Here is a 27,202-nt window from a genome sequence, read left to right as displayed (position 1 = left end):
GAGTGATACAATGAAAATGTCAGAAGATCATGTTGTTAAAAACTCAGAGTAACCTCTGACACAATCTTTTCCTTAATTTTTACCCTGATATAAAGTCTAGCTTCAAAATGCTTTTCCTATCTGCTCCAAAGCAAAGTATCTGAAATGTCTCCTGTTCTCCCTACCAAGCAGCACACAAGGTCTGTACCTTCTGAGACCATCATCAGTCACGCTAAAGTGACAAAACCTCTGGCCACTACCAAAGCCCATCACACCTCTCACTCCTATTTCATTGGCTTATTTTCTTGGCTAGTAACAATCTAACCATTACCACTCTATAATCTCTCTCATAATCCTCTCATTAAATGAACAAATAAAAGCCAGGCATGATGCTCATGCCTGTAATCCCAGCCTTTGGGAGGCTGAGGCAGGCAGATCATTTGAGCCCAGGAGTTCAAGACCAGCCTAGGAAACATGGTGAAACTCCATCTCCACAAAAAAAAAAAAAAAAAAATAGAGAAAACAGCCAGGCATAGTGGTGCACTCCTGTGATCCCAGCTCCTTGGGAGGCTGAGGTGGGAGGATTGCTTGAGCCCAGGAGGTCATGGCTGCAGTGGGTCATAATCACGTCACTGCATGGCAACCTGGGTGACTGAGATCCTGTCTAAACAAACAAACAAACAAACAAACAATCAAACAAAATATATATATATATATTTAAGTTCTTTGTAAAATTTTTAAGTTCTTTGTAAAATTTTTATAAAGGACATCATAAACTTAAAAATTTTAAGTTCTGCCGGGCGCGGTGGCTCAAGCCTGTAATCCCAGCACTTTGGGAGGCCAAGGCGGGCGGATCACGAGGTCAGGAGATCGAGACCATCCTGGCTAACACGGTGAAACCCCGTCTCTACTAAAAATACAAAAAGAAATTAGCCGGGCGTGGTGGCGGGCGCCTGTAGTCCCAGCTACTCCGGAGGCTGAGGCAGGAGAATGGCGTGAACCCGGGAGGCGGAGCTTGCAGTGAGCCGAGATCGCGCCACTGCACTCCAGTCTGGGCGACAGAGCGAGACTCCGTCTCAAAAAAAAAAAAAAAAAAAAAAAAATTTTAAGTTCTTTGTAAAATTTTTATAAAGGACATTATAAATGCTAGTTACTGTAACACAGAAACAATTGTGTGTTTTGCTAATCCCTGCTGTGAGGCAATCACAAGAGTTGAATCCTCAGAGGAAAGCATGCTTAAGTTTTAGAGTTTTATTCAAGAATATAAAAAAAAAGTGGAAGAAATGGGGAATGTTTAGGTGAGAGAAGTGGAGGTGTGGGGAGGAATATGATTAGTGTCTTGTGACATGTGAAAAGCTACATGGTGAAAAAGGAGTTAAAATTATATTCCGTGGTCCTAGAAGACAGTATTAAAATAAACAGGCTGGAACTTTCAAAAAGGCAGATCTGACTTTATAAAAGCAAAAACTTACTAAGAAGGGCATGAAAAAGTAATGGCTTTCTTAGGAGACAGTTTATTCTCTGCAACTTCAGTCTTTTGTTTGTTTCTCCTAAGAGAAGTTGAAGGTCCACTTGTTGTGGTCTCATAAAGGAGATTTAAAACATTGATTAGAATGTTAAGAATCAATTCCAACAGCGAGATTCTGGGAATTCATCAAAATATCCTGGGATTACATCCATAAATATTAAGTCAGGAACCATCACCAAGGTTTCTGCAGCAGGTGTCAACTTCCCTGAAGAATTCAGTGTAATTCTCTGTCACAGTCATGGAGGATCATGGAAAGGAAATTAAATTTATAACAAGTTTAATTACATCTAGTTATGTCTATCAAGAACAAAAAGGAATATTGCACACATCAAGGAACAGGTGATTATGAAACAATGAGAATAGTGTTTAAGAAGACTAAGATTACAGAACAATAAAGCAGCATTCTAGCCTCTCTTCCTATGGGTAAAAAGTTGTTCATGGACTGTAATTACTGATGTGTTGGGCAATGTTTAATAAGCAGCTCTGTGAGAGAGGCTAGAGTCCTGTTGTAGCATTTGCTGATTTCTGTTGTGTAACTACACTCACCGTGGCCAATTCTAAGCTACCAACATGATGTCACTGAATGCAGAATGTTCAGTGGGAAGAGATGTGCACCACTGGCTCTGGTGAGTCAGCTCGACCCCACCTGGCCCACCGAGTCTATCACTGTTCTCATGATTCTTATAATTTTATCACTCCCCAATCCCCAGGATAAAACCACATGTAAGGCAATGATGTTTAAATACAGATTTTTCCCAGTTTAGTTGTAACTATGCTTTACATATATAACTTTTTTATTTATGTGTCAATATGAGAGTTGCAGTGGATGGGAAATATTCCCCTATTAACATTTCTTCTCAGCTGACTTCTACGTATTCCCTGTGCTTATTACACAATCAAGAGAAAAGGGCAATTGCTACAGAGCTATTATGAATTAGTAATATCAGAAAATTATTATTTTTCAACTCACTGCAGGCACAATGTACATGTAATTAGAATATGCTATATTCACAATAGCCAAAAACTCACTTGGCATAAACATCTGAATCAAGACCTGGAACAGCCACAAGTTCAATTTAAGTATGGAAACAGCCCACACATACAATAATAGGAGGAAGTTCTGCACTGTCATACTGGATTCCATATAACAAAACTTATTTCTTTTTTATTACCTCCTTTTAATCAGTAAACCCTAAATGGAGGCAAAATGTGTAATTACAGTTCCCCACACTTAGATATCCCAATTGATGGATTTGTGGATATCTTAGAAGGTGCTCTTCGGTTTTAAAGATGTGAATTCAGGCAACCAGGGGTCAAATGACATAATGTCTGGAAGTTGCTTTAAAATACTTCCAAAAAGAAAAAAAATAAAACAAAATAGATGAACCCGGTATGGTAAAATCTGGATAACAATATGACACTTAAATATGAGAAATGAACACATAAGTTATATTTAAACTATTTCCCCAAATTGTGTGTTTATTTGAAATTCTTCCAAAATAAATAAATAAAGCTACCAGATATACAGCGGTTAAGGTTAGGGGCGGTGGCTCACGCCTGTAATCCCAACACTTTGGGAGGCCGAGGCAGGCAGATCACGAGGTCAGGAGATGGAGACCATCCTGGCCAACATGATGAAACCCTGTCTCTACTAAAAATAGAAAACTTAGCTGGGCGTGGTGGCGCATGCCTGTAATCCCAGCTACTTGGGAGCTGGGGCAGGAAAATCACTTGAACCAGGGAGTTAGAGGTTGCAGTAAGCCAAGATTGCCACTGCACTCTTGCCTGGCAACAGAGTGAGACTCCGTCTCCAAAAAAAAAAGAAAAGAAAAGGAAAAAAGAAATACAGCATATTTACTACAGATAACAACCATTTATTAATTTTCCCCACATCCACTAGGGTCTTTAGTATGATGTACTCCTAAACACTGTTGCAGCAAGTTTGAATACTACATTCTTTTTTAACTCCTATTTCAGTATAATGCCTAAATCTCTAATAATGTTCAGTAGCTGATGATCATAACAAATATAGATCTATTCTGAGAAGGCAGAAAGAAATTACCACAAACTCCAATGGGGTAATCAAACAAACTGTTAATCTAGATACCTTTAAGGAATATAAAAGAAAATATTCACTAGACTCATCATCCTGTTTGTTCAAGGGAAAATGTATTTCCATTGCTGTTTTCCATTTACCTAACAAAAAATAAGTCCCAAACTCAGATTAAAGTGTTCTATACTAAACTAATATTCCAGAATCTAGCTTAAGAATAAACCCCCAGGAAAATTCTATTATGAAAGTCTGAACATCTTTGAGTTGAAGCATATTCTACTAACAAATGCCAGATTTCAAAAACAATTTTCAAAAGAAAATTTTCTAACTCTATTTACAACTGAAAAAGTCAATAAAGAATGACTTAAAAATGACTTACTGATACCAATTTTGGCTTGCTCCCCCCACTACCCCTTCACTTGGTGAAGATGAAATTCAAATTTCAGAGCCATGCTTGTTTACTTTTCTGAAATCTGTTGTTCTAGTTAAGGGGTATGTAGTTTTATGCAATGGTCCATTTCATATCACATAGCACATAGCAGGCACTAATGCAAATTTCTCCATTATAATAATCTGCACTTCTACTTTTAGTGTTTCTTATGAGAAGTCTATAAATCGATTACAGTCTTCTGATCTTGTTAAAGCACAAGAGAGATGGAGAAATTAGAATGATCACAGAATGCTTGTGATAGTGCCATTTCACTCTGATCTCTTTTATGTCAACTCTGTGGAGATCTTGAAGGCTCTTTTTGGTGCCCTATAATTATTTATTTGCTACATATCAGAGCTTGATGCCATGAAATGCATTTAAATATTGTTATGCAGATAATGCTTAGGTACAACGTCCTTCTGATGCTGCCGAATCTGTTTATATTTCCAATACTAGCTTGTCTGACATCCAACACCATATGCATTGAAATAAGTTGTTCTTCAATGTTTCAAAACCTGATTTATTAGTTGTTCACATTCCATCTGCCTCGGAAAACTGCAATGTGCCTTTTACTTTCACTGGCTGCCCAAAAGGTTGAGGCTCAATTTTCCTTCACTTCATCATTTGATCAGCTTGTCAGACACATGTGTTAAGTTCTCCTTTCAACTACACGAACCATTTAAAAATTCATGCATTTTTTTAAAAATCAGGGCCGTATGGCAGGAGCCTGATTAATGCATTTGTCATCTTCCATATTTACTAATGTCTCAGAAAAACCGCTCTAGAAACGTATCCTCACTATTGTAAACCACATAGAAGCCAGGCTGTAATAATGATGCTTGCCAAAACTCGGAAAATAAATTACTATTAGCAAATACACTTTGTAGGATCTACAGCTAGGAAAAGGTGGAACAATCCCAGGGTCTATAAATGAGTACAAGAAACAATAACAGATGGAATAATCTGAAAGTATGGGAATTTTTAGGGAGAAGAGAAAGAAAATGATCTGGAAGAGACAAGGAAGACACCTATCACACAAATGTGCTGGAGACAAGCCACGATTTAAAACAGTAGCAAAGGGCCAGGCGCGGTGGCTCACACCTGTAATCCCAGCACTTTGGGAGGCTAAGGTGGGCAGATCACCTGAGGTCGGGAGTTCGAGACCAGCCTGGCCAACATGGTGAAACCCAGTCCATACTAAAAACACAAAAAATTAGCCAGGCAAGGTGGCGCATACCTGTAATCCTGGCTACTCAGGAGGCTAAGGAAGGACAACTGCTTGAACCTGGGAGGCGAAGATTTCAGTGAGCCAAGAATGCACCACTGCACTCCGGCTTGGGCAAGAGAGTGAGACTCTGCCAATAATAATAATAATAATAATAATAAACAGTAGCAAAGGAAGCAGGTTCTCAAGAGGGAGAGTGTGTGTAATTCTAACTGCTCTAGGAAGTAGGTTAAAAGAGTATTCAGTGAAGATATTCAGGATATAAGGGATTTGCAATGATGAAACAGAGAAGTTCAAGTAATGCATACTGCAAGGAAATAGAGATGTATAGAGCAATACTGGGGAAAGGGGGCCTGAAAATGGCAGATAACTAGAGAACCCTGGACTCTGTGGTAGCTGACAGGAATGAGGTACAGGGCATGATGAGATGGAACAGACTGTAAAGGCGAGGCCAAAAGACTTGCAGGGGATTAGGAGCTTGGGAATGGTCAGGAATATGCACAGCTCTCAGGCCCTCACCTTCACTCTTGCCATTGCTAGTGTGGAAACTACCTTCTTAAAATGGTCTTAGTCAATGAACAATTCCCTGTCCTTATCTTTCTTATTTTCTTATTGGATCTAGCAGCATCACTTGACACAATTAACCATTCCTTTCTAGAAACACTTTCTCACTTAGCTTCCAGGACCCTATACTGTCTTGATTCTCCTCCTGACACACTAGCTAGAAACCTTCTGAGGTTTCCTGGCTAATTCCACCTCCTTTTTCTGACCTTTTAGCATTTAAATGCCCCCAGGCTCAACTCCCGAACCTTTCTCTGCTCCACCTATACTCCCTAGCAGATTTCATTTAACCTGGTGGCTTTAAGTATCATCTATAAGCTAATGACTCCTCAACTCATATCTCCAGCCCAGACCTCTCTCCAGAACTTCAGACTTCTGTTTTCAACTTAACAACTCAACATCTTCACTAGAATTCCATTAAGCATGTCTCTAATTTAATATGTCCAAAAAACAAACTCTGACCACCTGCAATCCCCGGCTTGCTCCTTCAATAGTCACCCTTACTTCAGGAAAAACAAATAAAGTACTGACTCATGCTATACCATGGATGAGCCTTAAAAACATTATGCTAAGTGGTGGAAACCAGACATAAAGGCCACACATTGTATGGTTCCGTTATACTTCGTGTCCAAAACAGGCAAATCCACAGAGACAGAAAATAGATCAGTGGTTGCTAGCGGCTGGGGGAAAGAGGAATGCAGAGTGACTATTAATGAATAGCGGTTTCCTATAGGGGTGATAAAAATGATATAATTAGATAGTAGTGATAATTGTACAATTCTATAAAATATTATATAAATTTTATCTCAATAAAATATTCAAAAAAACAAAAGATTGCAGGAACTTTGTTTTGTTTGCTCTTGTATCTCAAGCATTAAAGCAGAGTCTGACAATAGTGTGTACTAAGAAAACATTTGCTGAATAATTGATGAATTCGTCTGTAACGTTCATACATAGACACACCTACTATTTTGCTGCTCTCTTTCCTTCCTACATGAATACCTAACAACCTATGAAAGACGAGAAGAGGTTAGACCAGAAGTTCATTGTTTCATCTTGACATCAGCACTAGAGGCTGGGTGCAGAGGCTCACGCCTGTAATCCCAGCACTTTGGGAGGCCGAGGTGGGTGGATCATCTGAGGTTAGGAGTTCAAGATCAGCCTGGACAGCATAGTGAAACCCCATTTCTACAAAAAATACTAAAATATGAGCTGGGTGTGGTAGCGCATGCCTGTATTCCCAGCTACTCAGGAGGCTGAGGTAGGAGAATCACTTAAACCCAGGAGGCGGGGGTTGCAGTGAGCTGAGATTGCACCACTGTACTCCAGCCTGGACAACAGAGAGAGACTCTGTTTCAAAAAAAAAAAAGAAAAGAAAAGAAAAGAAATCAGCGCTGTGAGTTAATGCAAAAATGAAACCAGAGCTGAAGGAGCAGTACCAAGTGTGTCAAGTTCAGAACTCACTCAAAGAAAAGATCATTTTAATTACAGTCATGTGCCATACATACAGTGATGTTTCAGACAATGATGGACAGCATATACCATGATGGCCCTGTAACATTCTAATGGAGCAGAAAAATTCCTGTCGCCTAGTGATGGTGTAGCTATCCTAACATCTCACAATGCAATGCAATACTTACATATTGTAGTGAGGCTGGTATAAATGAACCTACCGAACCACCAGTCATATAAAAGTATAGCACATACAATTATAAACGTTATACAATACTTACTAATGATAACAAATGACTATGATATGGTTTATGTATTTACTATACTATACTTTTATCATTATTTTGGTGTGTACTCCTATCACTTATAAACAAAGATAACTGGAATGCAGCCTCAGGCAGGTCGTTTAGGAGGTATTCCAGAAGAAGGCACTGTTATCATAAGAGCTGACAGCTCCATGCATGATATTGTCCCTGAAGACCTTCTAGTGGGACAAGATGTGGAGGTGGAAGACAGTGATACTGATGATCCTGACCCTGTGGAGGCCTGGGCTCACATGTGTGTTTATATCCTAGTTTTTAACAAAAAAGTTTAAAAAGTCAAAATAAATAAATAAATAAACAATTCTAAAATTAGAAAAACAGCTTACAGAATAAGGATATAATGAAAATATTTTTGTACAGCTGTACATTGTGTTTGTGTTTTAAGCTGGGTTATTACAAGAGTAAAAAATTTGAAAAATAAAAATTTATAAAGTAAAAAAGTTACAGTAAGCTAAGTTTATTAATAAAGAAAAATATTTTATATAAATTAAGTGTAGCCTAAGTGCACGATATTTATAACATCTACAGTAGAATACAGGAATGCCCTAGGCCTTCATATTCACTCATCACTCACTCACTCGAGAACTTCCAGTCTTGCCAGCTCCATTCATAGGGTAAAGGCCCCCATACAGACGGACCATTTTTACCTTTATACTGTATTTTTACTGTAAAAGATAAAACATATCTTTTCTATGTTTACATGTTTAGATACACAAATACCCCTTTGTTACAACTGCCTACATGTTGTACACATAGTACAGTAACATGTTGTACAGGTTTATAAAGCAACAGGCATATCATAAACTATACCAGGAGCAACAGGCTATACCATATAAGCTAGGTGTGTGGTAGGCTATACCATCCATGTTTGTGGAAGTACACTCTATCATGTGCACAAAATGATGAAATCACCTAATGATGCATTTCTCAAAAGATACCCACATCATTAAGTGAGAAATGACTGTATTTAGGTATCTGCATGAAGCTGCATTTGAGTTTAAAAATTATTTTTTGTAGAGCACAAAGAGGAAGTTCTAAATCAAGCCAGACAGGCATTACAAAACTATTTTGAGTATGGCACCTAGAGAGAAAACAGAGTCTAAAATATAGTGCTCTACCTCAAGCACTTCACAACCTACAAAGGCACAGAATCGACACCAAGCCCTAGAATTTCCAAGGTAAAAGACCAGCAGGTGAAAGAGTAAAATTATGTAAAGTTTAAATTTGGTAGCAACTAAAAAAAACCACCTCGTATATTCTTGATTTCTAAAATCCTGCATATTTTTTCAATGTGGAAAAGAGCATATCCTTAGCAGGGGTAGTAGACACGAAATAATTGTTTTTAGACAAACATAATTCCACAATACATCTTAACATCTAGGGAGCCACCCAACACACATAACACTTATTTTTTTCCTACATATTGTATAAGAAAGGAGTTCATTTTCCATTGCCCATTGGCAGGCAAAGAGATCGTTCCTAACAGCACGGGCTTTCCCAAGTGAGCTGCTGCCTGAGCTGCTCATGCCAAGGCACAGAACACACCTGTCAAGAAGAAAGGCCCAGCTGAAGCTGAAATATATGATTGTCTAGACTCTGCCCTGCCATATCATGTTCCTCAATCTGTTCATCCAGAATCTCTTTTAGATGGGTTTCTCTACCTTCTCATCATGGCAGCTTTGTTTAGTCTGAAATTCAATCACAGATGAATTAGGCTTTAGGAAACATTCCCATTCTAGTTTTGTAGTCACATCAGAAACCCTAGACCCCGTGTTAATTTTGTTACAGCTTTTAGTTCTCGCATTTCAATGTGAAATCACTTCCCCTTGGAGAATGCCACTGATACTGGCAAGAAAGCACAAGGGGCTGCCACACAACTCAATCGCCAATAACAACCTGGGAAACTCAACCCTCCGCAGACATTAGTAATCATGGGAAAACAGCCAGAACTTTAATCACAATTCTTTCAAAAACAGCCAGGGATTTGGAAATGCTGTTATTCTAGGATATGACCCTACTACACTGTTTAATCAAAGCCATTGCCAGTACAAGAACAACCTGCAGATTTTAATAAAAACCAATTTCATAAAAGTCAGTGTGTATCATGCTGGACTCAATTTAGCAAAATTCCAAAATCTTTACATATATGCACCTTCTACAGATACAAATTTGCTTATTATATCGCATACAACCTCTCTGTTTGGAGTTGCAAATTTTTACAAAAAAACACACACATACACCGCCATTTCGGCATGCAGTCACCCAACTGAGGTTATATAGTCAACAAAACTACTGAAAAATACGAACCTGTAAAATTGGTGACCAGCTGGGTGGGCAGGTGCAGGATCTGGATTGGATTGCCTCCATGCCCCAGAGATGGTCTGGAGGCTTTCTTCAAAACAGAAATTTGGGAGAGAGTATTTTCAGTGCCAAGCTGGCAATAGCCACACATCCCTGATGTTCAGGAAGCCATGTGGCTTGACTTCACTCCACCAGTAGCTCTATTTTTAGGCAACATCCTGGTGAAATGGCAAAGGCCGCAAGCACACCTTAAGATACAGCAGCTGCCGCCACTGCTACTGTGGCTGGTGAGAGCACAGGGGAGTTGTTCTCTGTCATCATGGAGGAGAGAGAAGGAAGGCAGAAAACTGCTAGCTCATCCTGTCTGCTCCACTCCCACTTCTAGGGGATTTCTATTCTTCCAACTAGGAGAGAAGTAGGGAAAGTAGCAGTGGGAAAGGAACATGAAGATGGGGACGGAGAGGCTGGATTGAAATGTTTTCTTCATTTATAAAGATCATGTCCACCAAGAAATGTGAATATAATGGTGGGATAGATACACAACAATTCAGAGTGATTTATGGCCTATTAGAATTGAAGGGAATGAACTAACCTTAATTTTTGAAAAATACGTATCCCCCTCAAAAAAAAAAAAAAAAAAAAAATATATATATATATATATGCACACACACACACACACACACACACACACACACACACACAGAGACATACATACAGGCCTCCAAAGATTTTCACTGTATCTTTCCACTAATAATGGGAAAGATATTTCTCCAAATAAAAATAACAGGACTATAAAAAAGTATGCCAAGCCAAAGGACACCAGTAAAACAACAAAATTCAGCATTTCAATGAATTTGAAAAGCAATCAGATTTTTACCTCCGAAAAACACCCCCTTAACAATGAGGTCTATGAAAAGAATATGCCAAACAACCTATTCCTCAATTTTTTAAAAAGCAGCATATAAACAAAGGGGAGGATGGGCAATGCAGTGTACATCTGTTGCATTTCTAGGTACTCTTACAGGACAATCCAGGATTATTCCCTGGATAGGTGATTCACTGCAAACCTGCTTTCAAACGTACATTGACAGTATTTAATTACATACTTTCTTAGTATAATCTATACGTAGTTGGTACTGCTATAGAAGCTGAGAAAACAAGATGCTTCACACAAGTCAGTTACTGTCTGACTAAAGGTTTGAAATGTTAAAAAATAAAAATAAAAAGAAGCCAACAATGCTGTAAGCTAGAACTCTGCACTGGTTAGAGACATAGATACGTATCTGTCCCACAAAAGGCTGCTGGGAACAAAGGGCAAAGATGGCAAGTTGCAACGTTTATTTTCTTCTGAGTCAGACTTATTTATTTACTTATTTGCTTTTGTTTTCTGAATTATGAATTCTTGGAACACAAGAGAGACCCATATGTAAATGTAAATGCTGAATTATTTTCTGAATGATTTTCTAATTATATGGCTTTTTGGAAAATTTGCAACATCGATTCTCTCCATTAGTGCAAATAATAGAGGGTACACTGCACCTAGGTGATTGGGAAAGTGGAAAACTACACCACTCTCATTTCACTGAAGAAGAAAATAGGTCTATGTAAATAATATCTTGTAATAACGTAGCTACTAAGTGTCCAAATTACCTTTGCAATCATATTCTCCTCTGAGTCTCAAAGTATTATGAGGTAAAGCAAATATTACTGAAGCAACCAATGAGAAAACCAAGATCCCAAAAGCTGAAGCATCTTGCCCAAGATCCTCACAGATGGCTGGCAGTTGAAAATAAATAAAAATGCTAGGCAATGCAAGCAACATTCAAAGACCTCAAAAGTCAGGGGAGAGTGGCTTACGCCTGTAATCCAGCACTTTGGGAGGCCAAGGCCAACAGATTGCTTGAGCCCAGGAGTTCGAGAATCTCCTGGGCAACATGGTGAAACCCCATCTTTACTAAAAATACAAAAAAATTATGCAGGCACAGCGGCACCCACCTGTAGTCCCAGCTACCTGGGAGGCTGAGGTGGGAGGATTACCTGAGCCAAGGAGGTTTAGGATGCAGTGAGCCATGATTGTACCACTGCACTCCAGCCTGGGCAACAGGAGTGAGACCCTGTCTCAAAAAAAAAAAAAAAAAATTCAGGAATCTGTTCAATTTTTAATACTTGCTTATAGTTAACATCTAGTGTGATATTTTGGGGTAATAATGTCAAGGTAGACATGAGTTTGTACTTTATAGAATAAGAGTCACACCACTTTACCTCCCCCAGGAGATACCAAAAGAAATGAAATAGTAAATAAACAGTATGCTCTGGACACAATATACTCCACACAATTTCAAAAAATAAAAAGTTTGGTCTCTGCTCATTTATCATCTAAGAAATGATGAATGTCCAGAAAAGGTCCATCTAGCTATGGAAATTATTGTCTGAAAGGCTAATTTGGTAACTGTCATCAAAGAAGCAATGATACATCATATTCAGCAAAGTATGCCACATGAAGATTACACAGTATGGTCATCTTCTGTTAAACAGCCATTAGAGAAGTCCTATTTCTGGCAGAAGCAGGGTTAAGGGGAAGGCTGAGGAAAGGATCATGATAAAGTGAAAGAAGTAAAGAAACACAGGAACATAAAGAAGAAGACAGTAGCATTCAGCAAGGACATTATGACAAAAAGATAAGGCCCAGCTGTATTCATCTTGGAAATTTGTTTCTTCTGAAATCAGAAGATATTAAGAAGCCTCATCATTTGTACAGAGTCATGTCCTCTATTGAGAGATGAGGCTTTATAACAGTGCCAACCAATGGAACTATAATGTGGGTCACATATGTAATTCTTTGTTTTCCAGTAGCCATATTAAGAAGGTAAAATGAAACAAGTGAAATTAGTTGCATTAATATTTTCATTTAACCTAACATAGCCAAAATAACATGCAAACATTTAGTCACATTTAAAAATTGAGATATTTTATTCATACTGAAAGTCTTTGAAATCCAGTTGGTATTTTATTTTATTTTATTTATTTATTTATTCATTCATTTATTTATTTATTTGAGATGGAGTCTCGCTCTGTCACCCAGGCTGGAGTGCAGTGGCATGATCTTGGCTCACTGCAACCTGTGCCTAGCGGGTTCAAGCAATTATCCTGCCTCAGTCCCAGTCTCCAGCTGGGACTACAGGCACCTGCCACCACGCCCAGCTAATTTTTTGTATTTTTTAGTAGAGACAAGGTTTAACCATGTTGGTCAGGCTGGTCACAAACTCTTGACCCCAGGTAATCCACCCTCCTCGGCCTCCCAAAGTGCTGGAAGGAGCCTAACTTTCCAAGGATTCTTTTTATTTATTTATTTTTTTTGAGACAGAGTTTTGCTCTTGTTGCCCAGGCTGGAGTGCAATGGCGCGATCTCGGCTCACCGCAATGTCTGCCTCCTGGGTTCAAGCGATTCGCCTGCCTCAGTCTGTTGAGCAGCTGAGATTAAAGGCATGTGCCACCACGCCTGGCTTATTTTGTATTTTTAGTAGAGACGGGGTTTCTCCATGTTGGTTCAGGCTGGTCTCGAACTCCCAATCTCAGGTGATCTGCTCGCGTTGGCCTCCCAAAGTGCTGGGATTACAGGCGTGAGCCACCGCGCCCGGCCTCCAAGGATTCTATGCAACAAGGCGGTCCTATCAGCCCTGAACTACATCTGACTTGTAAGTACGAAGGGGAAATGTCCATCTTGTGGAGGCCATTGTTATTTTAGGTCTTTGCTACCTGTAGCAGAATCTAATCCACACTGATAAAGGTAAGGAGGGGGCTGCTTCAGTGACATGAATTATCTTTGTGCTATTCACCAAACTTGATCTGGACAATCTGGCTGGATGAGGAGATACTCCACATATACTGAAGAAGACAAACTAAAAATTTGGCTGTCAACCTAAATTCATATCCTTCCTGATTGCTTCCTCTAAAAAGAACCCTAATTCTGTCCTTCTGGACAGCTGGATGCTTCATGGGAGACTGACCCAAAGTCCTTGGCCATAAATAGATATAGGCAAGGTCCACAATTCAGGCTAATGAGACATGGGGTCTTCCAGTAAAGGTTCACTTGCTTTATAAAGGAGAGTCAGAAAGAGATGAGCCTTTGTTGGCTCTAAAGGTCCTGAGTGGATTTTATAGCTATGAGAGCTATGATGCTGGGCACACTAGTGCCCATCTTGGACCTAAGTTGAAGATGAAGTTTGTACTTGGAAAAGGGAAAAACCATGGTATTGGCAGGGAAAAGAAGCTGGAACCCACCTGCTGTAATGAGACTAAAGCTCACCCTATTTGAGAGATGTCTTGTTGCATTTACGGGTGAGCCACATTATTGGGGGGAAGAGTGAATTTCTCTACAAAATCATTTCATTCTTTTACCAAGCTCCAAACACAACAAACAAATGATTATAAACAAACAAACAAAAATACATAGCTGAGTTATGGAAACAGAGGATAAAGAATGGGAGTTTAAAGCAGGAAAATCTAATTTTAAGTAGTTCTACTATTAATTCATTCTGCAAATATGAACAATTCTCTGCACATGTTCCCTAGTTTTAAAACAAAGTTAGCCTATTTTTATCTTTTCTCCAAAATGAGGCAGCACATTATGAAACATAAAAAAACAGCCAGAAATCACAGAAATTCTCAAAAATCCATGGAACATTTTCTTTTTCCAATGTGAAATAAAATAACAAAATACAGTTTTCACTAAATAGCAAGAAAGAACTCTAGATTAGGTCAAGGATTGAGACACCAAGACATGTAACATTTAGGCTGTGAGATGAGAGAAAGAAATTACACAGATGAAAGGCATATGAAGACAAGGGCAGAGGTGGAAGTCACGTGAATAACATTGTACAAAGAGAGCATGTTGGAGCAAAGCAAATGGGAGTGTGGGAAAAGGGCAGGGCTGGTTGGGAGCCACACTTAGCCAAGACAGAAACAGGCAGACAGGGGTGCCAGAATCTGGGGTTTGGCTCTGTAGGAGAATCCAGAGAAGACAGAGGCATGGTAGGTAGGTACAGGGGGAGATACTACAATCTAAGCCTTTCCATTAGCTTCTAGAAAAACTCTAAGAGTAGAGATATTTGGTGATAAGACAGTGCGAGGTATAGGAAGGAACTTCTTGTTGCTAAGAGTGTAAATTTTAGAATGAGAAAGACAGAAGTCTTAAAAAACAATTCTGCCACTGACTAATTATGTGACCTTGCACTGATTTCTAAACCTCTCTGATCACTAGTTTCCATTATCAGTAAAATAGGGATAAAGGTAGTTATAGCTCATAAGGCTGTAACAAGGATTAAATGAGATCATGCACATAAAGTGCTCAGTACAATGCCTGATACACAGAAAGAACTAAAAAATGTTTTTCTGACATACAAACACACAAAACAAGTATATCAGAAATAATTCATCCCATAAAAGTAGACGCTAATCTCATGACGTATGCAAAACAGACATTTGTGGGAAAAGTCTTAAGAAAGGCATATGCAACAAAAGCAAATTACTTATAGAAACTAAAGACTTCGTAGCAAGGGACAAAGGACAGAGGAAAGGTAGAGACAGACTTTCTAGGCTGTAGGACCAAGAACTTTGTTCACCACTTCTAAGGGTATCAGCAGCATTTGATACATACTATTGATCACCTCCCTTCTTCTCTTGGCCTCCAGGATACCACCTGCTCTGATTCTCCTGCGTGCTACTGCACAGTCTACTGGGTTCCATCCTCCTTCTCTTCCTTTACTCTATGGGGAAAAAGTCCTCTCTGATCTCACCCACCTACTCTCCCCATTACCTACACTCCTCCATCCACACTGGTTTCCTTGCCAGTCCTCAAGGACTTCCTCCACCCCCACCTCTACATCTGCATGATTCTTTGACTTCCTTCAGCTCCTGCTCAAACACCACCTTATCAGGGAAGCATTCCCTGACCATTGGATCTGAAATAGCAACTGACACCTACTCCCATTATTACTCTGACCCCTGAACTGCTTCATTTTCTCATTATACTTCCCATAATCAGATCTGCTTATTCATTTATGTTTATTTTTTTATTCTGGCAGGCTCTTGAGCCAGAGTAGGCTTAAAAAGACTGAAGCTTGGCCGGGTGCAGGGGTTCACACCTGTAATCCCAGCACTTTGGGAGGCCGATGCGGGGGTATCACAAGGTCAAGAGATTGAGACCATCCTTGCCAACATGGTGAAACTCCATCTCTATTAAAAATACAAAACTTAGCTGGGTATGGTGGCATGCACCTGTAATCCCAGCTACTCAGAAGGCTAAGGCAGGAGAACTGCTTGAACCAGGAGGCAGAGGGTGCAATGAGCCAAGATCGTGCCATTGCACTCCAGCCTAGTGAAAGAGCAAGACTCCACCTCAAAAAAAAAAAAAAAAAAAAAAAAAGAATCCAGCTTATTTATTTCTTGTGTCACCCACTCTCCATAACAAATGTAAGCTCCATGAAAGCAGAGACCTTGTGTGTTTTATTCACTGCCTATACCCCTTGCCCAAAACACTGTCTAACACATGGTAGGATCTCAACAATATTTGCCAAAGGAAAAGAGAGAAAGGTTTTCAAATGAAAATATTATTCATTCTTTTTTTACTCTATCTCTCATTACCTGAATTTATTTCCTTCCAGTTACTTTTTAGCCACTGTCTCTCTAATATACAAAGACTCACACATCAACTCTCTTTTTGGTTAATGGGAAGCAACAGATACTGTGCATCAAAGTGGTTCACATTTAAGGGTTCTGACAAATCTTAGATTCTAAGATTACTGTCTCAGTTCAACTTACAGTTTTGCCTCAATAACACTCAGGATGGTCAATATGACTATTTCAGTTTGAGGACAGTCTCTTAATTACTGTGCTTCAATTCTACTTGTTAGAAGAACATTATTTTTATCTAATCTACAGTTAGGCACAGGCATCTTTTTTGATAAATTCATTCTTTAAAAATCATTAAACTTTCCACATTGTTACATAACCATATAAATGTGTGTTCCAATACACAATTAGAAAGCATTTATTCTTGTTTTAATATTTAATCAGAATAAAACACAAAACTGGTCTACTTCTGTTTGCTTAAAAATTTTGCATATTATTCGTAAGAATATTGTCTATTTTACTGTATTTGCTCAAAATATGTGTGTGCTCATCTATTATAGAAACACTCTTCCAAATATTTAGAAAAGCGAGTGCAGGAGTGGTGCCAAGCGGAGGAAAGCATTGTCTTTGAAAGTCTTTTGATGTGTGGGAAACGGAACTGAAAACCAGAATCAGGAGAGATTTCTATAATTCAAGAGCTTTCATCCATAAACATCCCCTATGATAATTTACCATATAGATCTGACAACTGAACTTCATCAGTTTTTCTTCTCAATCCAGACTCCCCAAAACACATTGATTCCCATTTTATAATCACATACATTATAATTACACATTAGTGATTCAGGGAGCAAGATGGCCTAGGGCTTAAAGATTTCTAGCTGGATTCTGTTTGACTCTGAAGGTTATGCCTGCTGGGTAAGGATTACCAGAGTTAATTTCAGATAGTGAACAAGAGATACCAAGAACTAATGAAGAAACATCAGACTCCACAACCAAAACAAGGAAGCAGCGTCTCCCATCTTGCCTTAACAAATCTCCTCTTGCTGATGATATGTGATTCATTCTCCTGTTTCACTTGTAAAAACAAAATGAAACAATAGCATCACAGTGCTTACTACGGTACAGAATTAACGACTGTTCACACCACTTTTTCTCTCCAATGTTTCACAAAAACTCAAGAACAACAAGAATTACTGACACTAAAACAAAAGACTTGCCTAATTTTGAAAGTATAAGCTTTCATATCTACCAAGTTAGGCCAGGCACGGTGGCTCACGCCTGTAATCCTGGGACATTGAGAGGCCAAGGTGGGCAGATCACCTGAGATCAGGAGTTTGAGATCAATCAGGCCAATATGGTGAAACTCAGTCTCTACTGAAAATACAAAAAATAGCTGGGCATGGGCTGGGCATGGTGGCTCATGCCTGTAATCCCAACACTTTGGAAGGCTGAAGCGGATGGATCATGAGGTCAGGAGATCAAGACCATCCTGGCTAACATGGTGAAACCCTGTCTCTACTAAAATTACAAACATTAGCTGGGCATGGTGGTGCATGCCTGTAATCCCAGCTACTCGGGAGGCTAAGGCAGGAGAATCGCTTGAACCCAGTAGTCAGAGGCTGCAGTGAGCTAAGATCGTGCTACTACACTCCAGCTAGCAACAGAGACTCCGTCTCAAAAAAAAAAAAAAAAAAAAAAAAAAAAAAAAAAAAAAAAAAAAAAAAAAAAAAGCCGGATATGGTGGCACACACCTGTAATTCCTGCTACTCAAGAGGCTGAGGCACTTGAATCACTTTAACCCAGGAGGCGGAGGTTGCAGTGAGCCGAGATTGCACCACTGCAGTCTAGCCTGGATGATGAAGTAAGACTTGTCTCAAAAATAAAATTTAAAAAAAGTCATATCTACCAATTTAGTTGCTGGGTAGATCTTTCAAGGACTCTCCAGATATTCCCAGGCACTAAAGTAGCCAAATGAAAATGTTTTCTATATTGTGGGAGGCCAAGGCAGGAGGACTGCTTGAGCCCAAATTCAAGACCAGCCTAGGCAACATGGCAAGACCCCACCTATTCAGAATTTTTTTTAAAAAAAATTCACTGGATGTGGTGGCACACACCTGTAGTCTCAACTTCCCATGGGGCTGAAGCAGGAAGATCACTTGAGCACAGGAGTTTGAAGCTACAGTAAGTTCTGATCATGTCACTGCCCTCCAGTCTGGGCAACAGAGCAAAGACCCTGTCTCAAAAAACAAGAAAAAAGAAAAAAAATAAATGTTTCAAAGAACTCACATCCAGATTTTGCCACACTTTGGCATACTTTTCTATAGCCAAAGAATAACCCCAGGAGGTGAATTTTAGAGTACTGAGTGGAAAAAAATTCAAAAACTGTTTAGCTCAGCAGACTCAAAGGGCAGCTCAGAATCACAACACGCATCACTGCTCCATGTGTATCTACCTGTATCCACCTTGTTGCCACAGCATGGAGAAAATGAAAGTGTTTTTAATTGATTCCCCAACCTACACGCATTCAGTCCCACAGACCCAAGTGTCACCTTTTACAGAGCGGTCCATTCTGACCAGCAGTGCACAGACCTGAGAAAACTCACTTCTGCAGAAAAACTGTTAGTCTCAACAAATTCAAGTCGGCCACTCAGATCCAAAGATGTATTTTTTACAAAAATATACAGAGTGCAAAATGAAAGAAAAGAAACAGTGTTGCTAGAAAATACACACACACACACACATACAAGGTCTTTTAAAAGTTCACAGAAAATGCATATGAAAAAACTATGCCATGGGTTTCAAAAATATTTTTGTATCAAACTAAGCTTGCTATAGATCCATGCCTGAACAGGATCTAGTTTGAGGCACTAAAAAGGATAAAACATCAGTCACATGAATTCTGTTAAAATTGAGGCAAGAATGAACATCAAAATTATGGCGAAGGCTGGGAGCCAAGGCTCACCCTATAATCAGTAGCACTTTGGGAGGCTGAAGTGGGAAGACAGTTTGAGTCTAGGGGTATGAGACCAACATGGGGAACATAGTGAGATTCCATCTCCACAAAAAAATTGTAAAAGTTAGCCAGGTGTGGTGGTACATGCCTATACTCTCAGCAACTCGGGAGATGCTACAATTGAAATGGGATAGTTCCCTTGGCCCTTTCGTGGGACTCCCGAAGAGGGTGGCTTTTTTACTCAGCCCACAGCCCTCAACCCCTCACAGGAAGGGGAGCACACAGGTGAGCAGGTACAGGGGCTGGGGCAAGTACCTTTGGACACCAGCAGGGCCGAGCCTTGTATCAGCCGCGTGGCAGTGTCTAGGGAGGTGCCCTGCCCATGATCTGTGATGCCCCAGAGGGAATGTTATACTGTGCTCTCTTAGCTTTGTTGTCTATCGATGGCTACGTGTTTAACAGCTCAGTGTGACATTCCTCTGTATCCCAAGCTCTCGTTTGGCATCCAGGAAGAATCAAGTCACAGGAACAAACTGAAGACGGTAGATGCAAGGGATTTTATTACTGATGAAAGAGGCTCTCAGAGGGATGGAGAGCTGGAAAGGGGATGAAGTGGAAAGCTGGTCTTCCCCAGAGGTTCGGCCATCCCTAGCCAAACTCTTCCCCGAAGTCCCGCCGTCGAGCCGTCCTTCTGAAGTCAAGCTGCTTTTCCCCGAAATATGGTTGCTTCTTCTCTCCTTCTCTGCCACTCTGCCCCGCTCCTTTACCAGCGGAGCCTGGGGTTTTTATGGGTACAGGATGGGGGCAGGGCAAGCTAGGATGATTTCAGAAAGGGCAGCATTTGGGAGAGAAAACAGGAATGTATGTTCTCACTTTGGGCTGCGGGTTCAGGCTTGAGGGTGGAGCCCTTGCCAGGGACCCTGCCCTTTTCTATCCAGTGTTTCCCTGCCTCCTGTCCATATCAAAAGGAGCTATGATTGTTACACTGCATTCCATTCTAGGTGTCTGGGTGAGACCCCATCTCTAAAAATAAAAATAATAATCACATTTTTAAAAATAGAAAAACAATATGGTGAAGCTTGGATGGAAAAGTGGCGAAACTGATAGATACAGGAGGCAGAGAAAGGAATCTGCACAGGGTCTTGCCTGAGCATGCCCACAATGGACCAGGGGCCTGCATGTGTACTGGGAAAACGGGCTGGAGGCGTCAGAAATCTGAGCCTTAGACGAGGAGCCGGGGGTCTTCAGCTTGTGTGTGGTGGCCTGTTATTCAATCTGTGAGGTGGGAGCCTATGAGCAGAACCCCCCTCTTTTCTGCGGACAGATTTCTTGCAGGATTTTAGCTGAACTAAGGAATAAGAAATCCTGCATCAAAATTATTGATTCTTTATATAAAGATGATAGAGATAATGTCCCAAAGAAATCAGCAGTTTATAAATAGATGACTTGTTTTCAGAAGGGACAGGACAATCTTGAGGATGATGCCTATAGCAGCAGACCATCCACATCAATTTGTGAGGAAAAACTCAATCTTGTTCTTGTTCATGCCCTAATTAAAGAAGGCCAACAATTAACAGTACAAACAATAACCAACATGATAGACATCCCATCTGGTTCAGCTTACCTACACTCCTGACTGGAAAATTAAAGTTCAGCAAACTTTCCACTCAAACTTTCCACTCTGCGTGGCAAAACTGTTATGCTCAGATCTGCTGCAGACAAGAGCAGAGTATCCAATGGAAATTTTAAACAAGAAAGATCAAGATCCTGAAGCACTTCGCTGAAGAACTGTGACAGAAGACAGAACATGGCTTTACCAGTGTGATCCTGAAGACAAAGCACAAAGCAATGCCTCCCAAGAGCTGGAAGGGGTCCAGTCAAAGCAAAAATGGACAGGTGAAGAGCAAAGATCATGGCAACAGTTTTTTGAGATGCTCAGGGCATTCTCCTTATCGGCTTTCTAGAAGGCCAAAGAATGATACCATCTGCTTATTATGACAGAGTTATGAGAAAGTTAGCCAAAGTTTTAGCAGAAAAATGTCCAGATGATCTTGAAAAATCTTTAAAGGCCACCCATTTGTCTGCAGTTAGTAATGTAAAAAAGATGGCACTGACATGGTTAGGTTCCCAGTAGCCTCAGTTCTTTAGGGAAGGACTAAATGGCTGATGCCATCATTTATAAAAGTGACCTTGATGGAGCTTATGTTGAGAAATAAAGTTTATATTTTTATTTTGTATCTTTTAATTCCTTTTATCCAAGACCTTTTGAAGTCCCCCTTGTGTGTGTGTATACACATCTATATACACACACACATATATGTACAGACACATATCTACACACACACATATACACACATATATATACACACACACATATCTACACATACATACATACACACACACACACACAAACACATTTTTTTGAGACAGAGTTTCACTCTTGTCACCCAGGCTAGCATGCAATGGTGCAATTGCGGCTCACTGCAACCTCCAGCTCCTGGGTTCAAGTGATTCTCGTGCCTCAGCCTCCCGAGTAGCTGGGACTGCAGGCACAAGCCACCATGCCCAGCTAATTTTTGTATTTTTAGTAGAGACAGGGTTTCACCATGTTGGTCAAGCTGGTCTCGAACTCCTGACCTCAGGTAATCCACCCGCCAGCACCTCCCAAGGTGTTGCGATTACAGGCATGAGCCACCGCACCTGGCCATATATTTATTAATTAAAATAGAATTACATCCAAAAAGTTGAAAAGAAGGCAAAAAAGTGGTAAGTCTTCATTTCCCTTTTATATGGACATCACATTTTTATAGAGTAAATAGAGAATAGTGGCAAAAAAAATCTGCTAATATTTTTTCTTAATGATAAGTAAATTATTAACCACAAAAAAGAAAACCACAAATAAGCAAACCGTAAATACTGAAACAGAAAGCATTTGGTTTGTATTTAGGATATCACTTAATATTTCTAAAGGGTGAAATGGGAAACCCTGGGGAGAAAGAAGGGAGGAAAGAAAATCATTCATTTTATGTCCACGGTATTTAATTTCTTTCTTGGAATGAACTGAGAATCTGGGTCTCATGAATCTAAATGCTGCCACATGGCCCAGTTCCTAATGATTGGTCTATTACACTATAGTTGAATTTATTTGAACAATTAAATGGCTTGTCCAAAACAGAAGGCATTCCTGCCTTCCAGTAGATAAAATACACAATTTCCCTTAGGGGATGAATATAGGGCAAGAATACAAAGAAGTATGTCTAACAATGGTAAAAATGTCAGGAAACAGAAAATGTCAAATCCTCCAGGGAAAAACAAACTCAAACTTTGCTTAGAGCTCAGGCACCATGTTTTTTGTGATGAAATTACACTCTACAGTCTCCCCTAAGGGGGAAAAAAACCTGCTAGAACTAATCAAAGTATAGTGTTTGGTGAATTTTTTTTTCTTTTTGCAAAGTTCAAAACAAAAGCAATAGCAACCATATAGTTTTCATGTCATCACTGGCAGGAAATTTAACTCTTGTCTGGATAAGTTCTTTGGAAAAAAACTGAACCAGAAATGAGAGTTTCACATTCTGAGTTCTTCTTTCTAATTTCAATTTCCTGCCTGGTACGCTAGAAGCTAAAAAAAATCTGGAGGACAAATTTAACTGTTAATTACATATTCAAGCCATCTGATTTTGTTGATAGGTTCAAACAATGATGCTAAAACTTGGGCATTTTACTTGATTTTTGCTCAATCTGACATGCAAACACCTTTTATAAAAGACAAATATAGTGAATAAAATTGGCTGCTCACTCCCCACCTGTCCAAGGCCAGTCTAGTTTAGTTTCACTCTGAGCACTGGAGCTTCAGTTAGTTCTGAGATGAAGCAATGTCTCCCCATAGTTCCAGTTTTCATTATGAAACTCAAAGACACTAACATCCTCATTTAAAATCTCCAAAGGGCAATTAATAATGCCTGGCAGAGGCAGGTAGTCTTTATTCTTCTGGTTTTCATTTTGCAAGTGTCTGGACTAATAAAAATCAGACAAAACAAGTATTAAATATTTAACTTTCATAGATTTCCACCAGTCTCATCCTAGAGGTGAAGGTCTTGCCTCTTCCATTATCTCTGTTCTATTTTGATACCATACCAATTCCTTGTCCCTATACTTCTACTACAATGAAAATGGGATCAGGGCCAGGCATGGTGGCTCACTGCTGTAATCCTAGCACTTTTGGAGGCCAAGGAAGGTGGATCACACAAGGTCCGGAGTTTGAGACCAGCCAATATGATGAAATCCTGTCTCTACTAAAAATACAAAAAAAAAATTAGCCAGGCATGGTGGTGTGCACTTGTAATCCCAGCTATTCAGGAGGCTGAGGCAGAGAGAATCACTTGAACCCAGGAGGCAGAGATTGTAGTGAGCTGAGACCGCACCATTGCACTCCAGCCTAGGCGATGAAGTGAGACTCTGCCTCAAAAAACAAACAAAAAAAATGGGATGGGGAATACAAAGAGCCCATAACAGAGGTGAGGGCACAGCTGACAGAATGAGTATATCTAGATAAATGACCGCAGGTCAAAGACTGTGTACTATGAGTATGTCATGTGTTTCCCAATTTCTGCAGAGAAAACTTCTGAGAAGCCTTTCCCATTCAATCTATCTATTCAACCCAGCAATCCCATTATTGGGTATATACCCAAAAGAATATAAATCATTCCACCATAGAGATACATGCACATACATGTATGTGCATCAGAGCACTATTCACAATAGCAAAGACATTCCTGGAATCAACATATATGTTCATCAGTGGTAGACTGGATAAAGGAAATGTGGTACATATACACGACCATGGAATACTATGCAGACATTAAAAATAAAAAAAGTAAGATCACATCCTTTGTAGCAACATGGATGGGGCTGGAGGTCACTATCCTAATAATGGAGGATATTATCCTAAGTAAACTAACACAGGAACAGGAAACCGAATACTGCATGATCTCACTTGTAAATGGGAGCTAAACATTAAGCACATATGGACACAAGGAAGAGAACAACAGACACCAGGGCCTACTTGAGGGTGGAGGAAAGGAGGAAGGTGAAGATCAAAAAACCACCTATCAGGTACTCTATTTGTTATCTAGGTGGAGAAAAAATCTGTACACGAAACACCCATGACACACAATTTACCTATCTAACAAACCTGCATATGTACCCCTGAATCTAAAATTTAAAAAATAAATAAAATTTCTACCACCCCTCTTGATACTTCATATCTCCCTTTCCTCCTTTTTCTCCTTAGCACTTATCATTATTAAAACTGTATATATTTCTAGGCCAGGTGCGGTGGCTCACACTTGTAATCCCAGCACCCTGGGAGGCCAAGGCAGGCAGATCACTTGAGGTCAGGAGTTCGAGACCAGCCTAGCCAACATGGTGAAACACCGTCTCTACTAAAAATACAAAAAATTAGGTTGGCGTGATGGTGCGCAACTGTAGTCCCAGTTAAAAGGGAGGCAGAGGCAGGAGACTCACTTGAACCTGGGAGGCAAAGGTTACGGTGAGCTGTGATCTCACCACTGCACTGCAGCCTGGGTGACAGAACAAAAATCCATCTCAAAAAAAAAAGTATATATTTCTTAGCATTTATCTCCTCTTCTAGAACATAAGCTCCATGCTGACAGCTACTTTTTATCTATTTATTTATTTTATTTATTATATTTTTTTTAAGACAGGGTCTCGCTCTGTTACTTAGACTCTGGCATATAGTGGTGTGGTCACAGCTCACTGTAGTGTCAACCTTCCAGGCTCAAGTGACCCTTTCACCCAGCCTTCCGAGCAGCTGGGACCACAGGTGTGCGCCACCACCCCTGACCGATGACAGTGATTCTTGTTCATTTTGTTCACTGCTATATCACCACTGCCCAGAGTAATGCCGAAGTAAATACTTCTTAAATGAATAAATAAATGACTGAGGGTGCACAAAGGGACCGAGATCAGAAAAAGTAACCATGTGCTATACACTTCACTTTATTAATTTAACCTACACATGGTCTATTTTACACATAAGAAACCTAAAGTTTAGGAAAGTCCGTCATTTGAAGTTACACAGATAACACAAGGATTTGCATGAAGCTTTATAAAATACCACACTGCTTTCTCTTCGAAGAGGAAATGAGACTTGAATTATTGAATTTGACCTTTGCATGTGTGAGGAGTAAAGAAAGTAATGGAAACAGCATTTTAAAAGGCAGACATAAAAATTCAGGAGTATTGAATATCACAGAATGACAGAAGCCTAAGGTTTATGCTGAGATTTACATTTGAAAAAATAAATTAGATAGGGAGAGACTCCAAAGAGCCTTGAATGCCAGGATCTGTATTTTTATAAATGAATACTTTCAAACTTTTTTTTTCACAGCAGAACTCTTCTTTGTCATTGGAAATCTTATATAGAACTCTGACATATTACAGAGATAAAAGTCTGGAACAGGCGCGATGGCTCACGCCTGTAATCCCAGCACGGGGTGCCAAGACGGGCGGATCGCCTAAGGTCAGGAGTTCTAGACCAGCATGGCCAACATGGCAAAACCCCATCTCTACCAGAAATACAAAAATTAGCTGGGTGTGGTGGAGTGCATCTGTAATCCCAGCTACTCTGGAGGCTAAGGTAGTAGAGTCACTTGAACCCAGGAGGCAGAGGTTTCGGTAAGCCAAGATCACACCACTGCATTCCAACCTGGGCAACAAAGCAAGACTCTGTCAAAAAAAAAAAACAAAACCGAAATAGGTAAAAAACAAAGCCCTGAAAAATAGTGATACACGTGAGAAAAAATCAGAAAGGGCAGATCTAAAAGGTACTGCACAGGAAAAAAGCAAAATCATGATGACTAAGTGATGAGAGATTACACAGTTAATTGTCAGAGAAGACTCCCAACTCTGGCTTCCAACTACATTGAGAATGATACAATTTTGAGTGAACAAGACAATTTAGTAAGAAAAGGGTTTTGAGCAGATAATGATGACTATCTCCTCCACCTTCAAAATCCCTCACCTGCTGGGGTCCCCAAGATTCTTTTCAAGTCTTTTCTCTTCTTACTGTATCTCTGATCAAATACACAAACATGATATCCAGTCAACGAGAACCTCAATGCTAATGATACTCAAAGCCATGTGTGGCCCAGACCTCTCTCTCAAACTCCAGATTTCACCTAAATAGTCCATACATCCCAAATTCAACAAGTTCAAATCCAAATCTGAGCTCTTGTTCCCTACATCCTGCCCTTCTTCCACCAAAGTTAAACCCTCCAGCATGCAATTTTCTGAGCCACAGTCATCTCACACTCCTCCTTGTCCTTTATAACCCTTCTTCTTCCCCAACCCACACAGTCACTATCCTCCAGACACAGCCACAGTTCATTATCTCTAACTAAAGCAACCACAATCACCTCATAGACATCCTGTCTCCTTGCCTTGGCTTACCAAATTTACCTTCAGACCTCCTGCTAACATCTCGTCATACCAGTCCTCTGCTTAAAATCCATCATCGGCTTTATCATTTCTTCCTCCATGTAAAATCTTTCAAAGGCTATCTCTGCCTTCAGGATAATGATGATATTCCTTAGTATGGCATTCAAGGCTTTTCAAATATCAGGCCCTTCCCCATCTCTCCCTCTCATTTTTTTCTCTCCTAGACATGCCACTGAATGAACTGGTTGCTTTCCTCTAAATACAACTGGTTCTTTCGAATCTTAGAAGCTTCATATACGATAATCC

General features: G+C 39.9%; 1 protein-coding gene across 6 annotated transcripts in view; it reads right to left on the bottom strand.

The window, feature by feature from the left end:
• EXOC4 (exocyst complex component 4) overlaps positions 1 to 27,202 on the bottom strand; it is an 825,737-nt gene that overhangs the window by 462,147 nt on the left and 336,388 nt on the right. Inside the window, exon 1 of one of the 6 annotated variants that reach the window (XM_074036006.1) lies at positions 9,859 to 10,235. The exons of the other annotated variants lie outside the window; for them this stretch is intronic. Within the exon in view, the coding sequence (XP_073892107.1) occupies positions 9,859 to 10,003 (145 nt within the window). The 5' untranslated portion in view covers positions 10,004 to 10,235. Of the gene's footprint in view, positions 1 to 9,858; positions 10,236 to 27,202 lie in introns of those variants that run through there. 6 annotated transcript variants of the gene reach the window in all.

The sequence above is a fragment of the Macaca fascicularis genome, chromosome 3, assembly GCF_037993035.2.
Source record: "Macaca fascicularis isolate 582-1 chromosome 3, T2T-MFA8v1.1".
Classification (NCBI taxonomy): Eukaryota; Metazoa; Chordata; class Mammalia; order Primates; family Cercopithecidae; genus Macaca; species Macaca fascicularis.
Note: the sequence above shows the minus strand (reverse complement) of the source record. Positions and strands in the feature narration are given on the sequence as shown.